This window comes from Passer domesticus, chromosome 30 (assembly GCF_036417665.1).
Source record: "Passer domesticus isolate bPasDom1 chromosome 30, bPasDom1.hap1, whole genome shotgun sequence".
NCBI classification, from domain to species: Eukaryota; Metazoa; Chordata; class Aves; order Passeriformes; family Passeridae; genus Passer; species Passer domesticus.
In genome coordinates this window covers 3923232-3924820 of record NC_087503.1, presented here as the reverse complement: position 1 = coordinate 3924820, position 1589 = coordinate 3923232, and the positions used below count along the sequence as shown (strand labels likewise).

The 1589-nt window shown below is 53.2% G+C and overlaps 1 protein-coding gene across 1 annotated transcript; it reads right to left on the bottom strand.

Annotated features, from left to right (window-relative positions):
- Positions 1-339: 339 nt before the first annotated feature.
- On the bottom strand, positions 340-1272 carry LOC135287615 (olfactory receptor 14I1-like). The gene has a single exon (XM_064400891.1). The coding sequence runs from the start codon at positions 1270-1272 to the stop codon at positions 340-342; it is 933 nt and encodes a 310-aa protein (XP_064256961.1).
- Between the last annotated feature and the right edge of the window lie 317 nt (positions 1273-1589).

Here is a 1589-nt window from a genome sequence, read left to right as displayed (position 1 = left end):
CACAGCTGCTGTGCCAGCACTGATCTGCCCCCAGCTCTGCACACAGACATTGCAGCTGCAGCGCCAGAGAATGCAACAAAAAGGCATCTCTGCAGAAAACTCTGCTGGGAGATCCTTTAATACCTTTAAAGCCACTGAGAATGCAGCCCCTCATTGATACAGTCTGTGGCCACAGGAAGGCAAAGATAAAAAAAATGAGAAATGGCACAAAAAAGGACATTTTTTCTTGGATAACATGAAAAAAGTGAAATAAGGAAAAAGAACCTTACAGAATCAAGCCACCAAGAAATATCAAAGATGATATTTATTACAAGTAATTTGCTGATATTGGCCAGCAGTTTAATATCCCTGAAACCCTCCAGTCATCAGTCTCCACACTGCAGCCTTGAGCTCCTGGTTCCTCAGGCTGTAGATGAGGGGGTTCAGGGCTGGAGGCACCACCGAGTACAGAACTGACAGGGCCAGATCCAGGGATGGGAAGGAGATGGAGGGGGGCTTCAGGTGAGCAAACATGACAGTGCTGGCAAACAGGGAGACCACGACCAGGTGAGGGAGGCAGGTGGAAAAGGCTTTGTGACGCCCCTGCTCAGAGGGGATCCTCAGCACAGCCCTGAAGATCTGCACATAGGAGAAAACAATGAACACAAAACAGCCAAATACCAAACAGGAACTAACTGCAATGAGCCCAAGTTCCCTGAGGTGAGATTTGGAGCAGGAAAGCTTGAGAATCTGTGGGATTTCACAGAAGAACTGGCCCAGGGCATTGCCATGGCACAGGGGCAGGGAAAATGTATTGGCTGTGTGCATGAGAGCATTGAGAAAGGCACTGGCCCAGGCAGCTGCTGCCATGTGGGCACAAGCTCTGCTGCCCAGGAGAGTCCCGTAGTGCAGGGGTTTGCAGATGGACACGTAGCGGTCGTAGCACATGATGGTCAGGAGAAAATACTCTGCTGAGATGAAGAACAGAAAGAAAAAGAGCTGAGCAGCACATCCTGTGTAGGAGATGGTGGTGGTGTCCCAGAGGGAATTGTGCATGGCTTTGGGGACAGTGGTGCAGATGGAGCCCAGGTCGCTGAGGGCCAGGTTGAGCAGGAAGAAGAACATGGGCGTGTGCAGGTGGTGGCCGCAGGCTACGGCGCTGATGATGAGGCCGTTGCCCAGGAGGGCAGCCAGGGAGATGCCCAGCAAGAGGCAGAAGTGCAGGAGCTGCAGCTGCCGCGTGTCTGCCAATGCCAGCAGCAGGAAGTGGCTGATGGAGCTGCTGTTGGACATTTGCTGGGGCTGCACATGGGGACCTGTTCATGGAGAAAGGACAGTGACAAGTCAGGAGAGGCTGCTTTGAGCCAAACCTGGGCCATTCCCTGCAGACTGTCCCACTGGGTCTCACCCACCCTTGTTCCTGCTCGGGTAAACCTTTCCCCAGGTCCTTGCCTGAGCTCCAGCTGTGCTGCCTGAGTGTGCCAGGAACAGCCAGGGCTGTGCATGGGGGCTCTCAAGGAGCCATCCCTACCCCACTGCCCATGGTTTTTGGCCATGTGTCTGAGGGAGAAGGCTGGAAATTCAGGATTTGGTAATGGAATCATCCCTAT

What these genes read in the sequence shown, in the direction of transcription:
- LOC135287615 (XM_064400891.1), bottom strand. Translation starts at nt 1,272, where the DNA reads ATGTCCAACAGCAGCTCCATCAGCCACTTCCTGCTGCTGGCATTGGCA.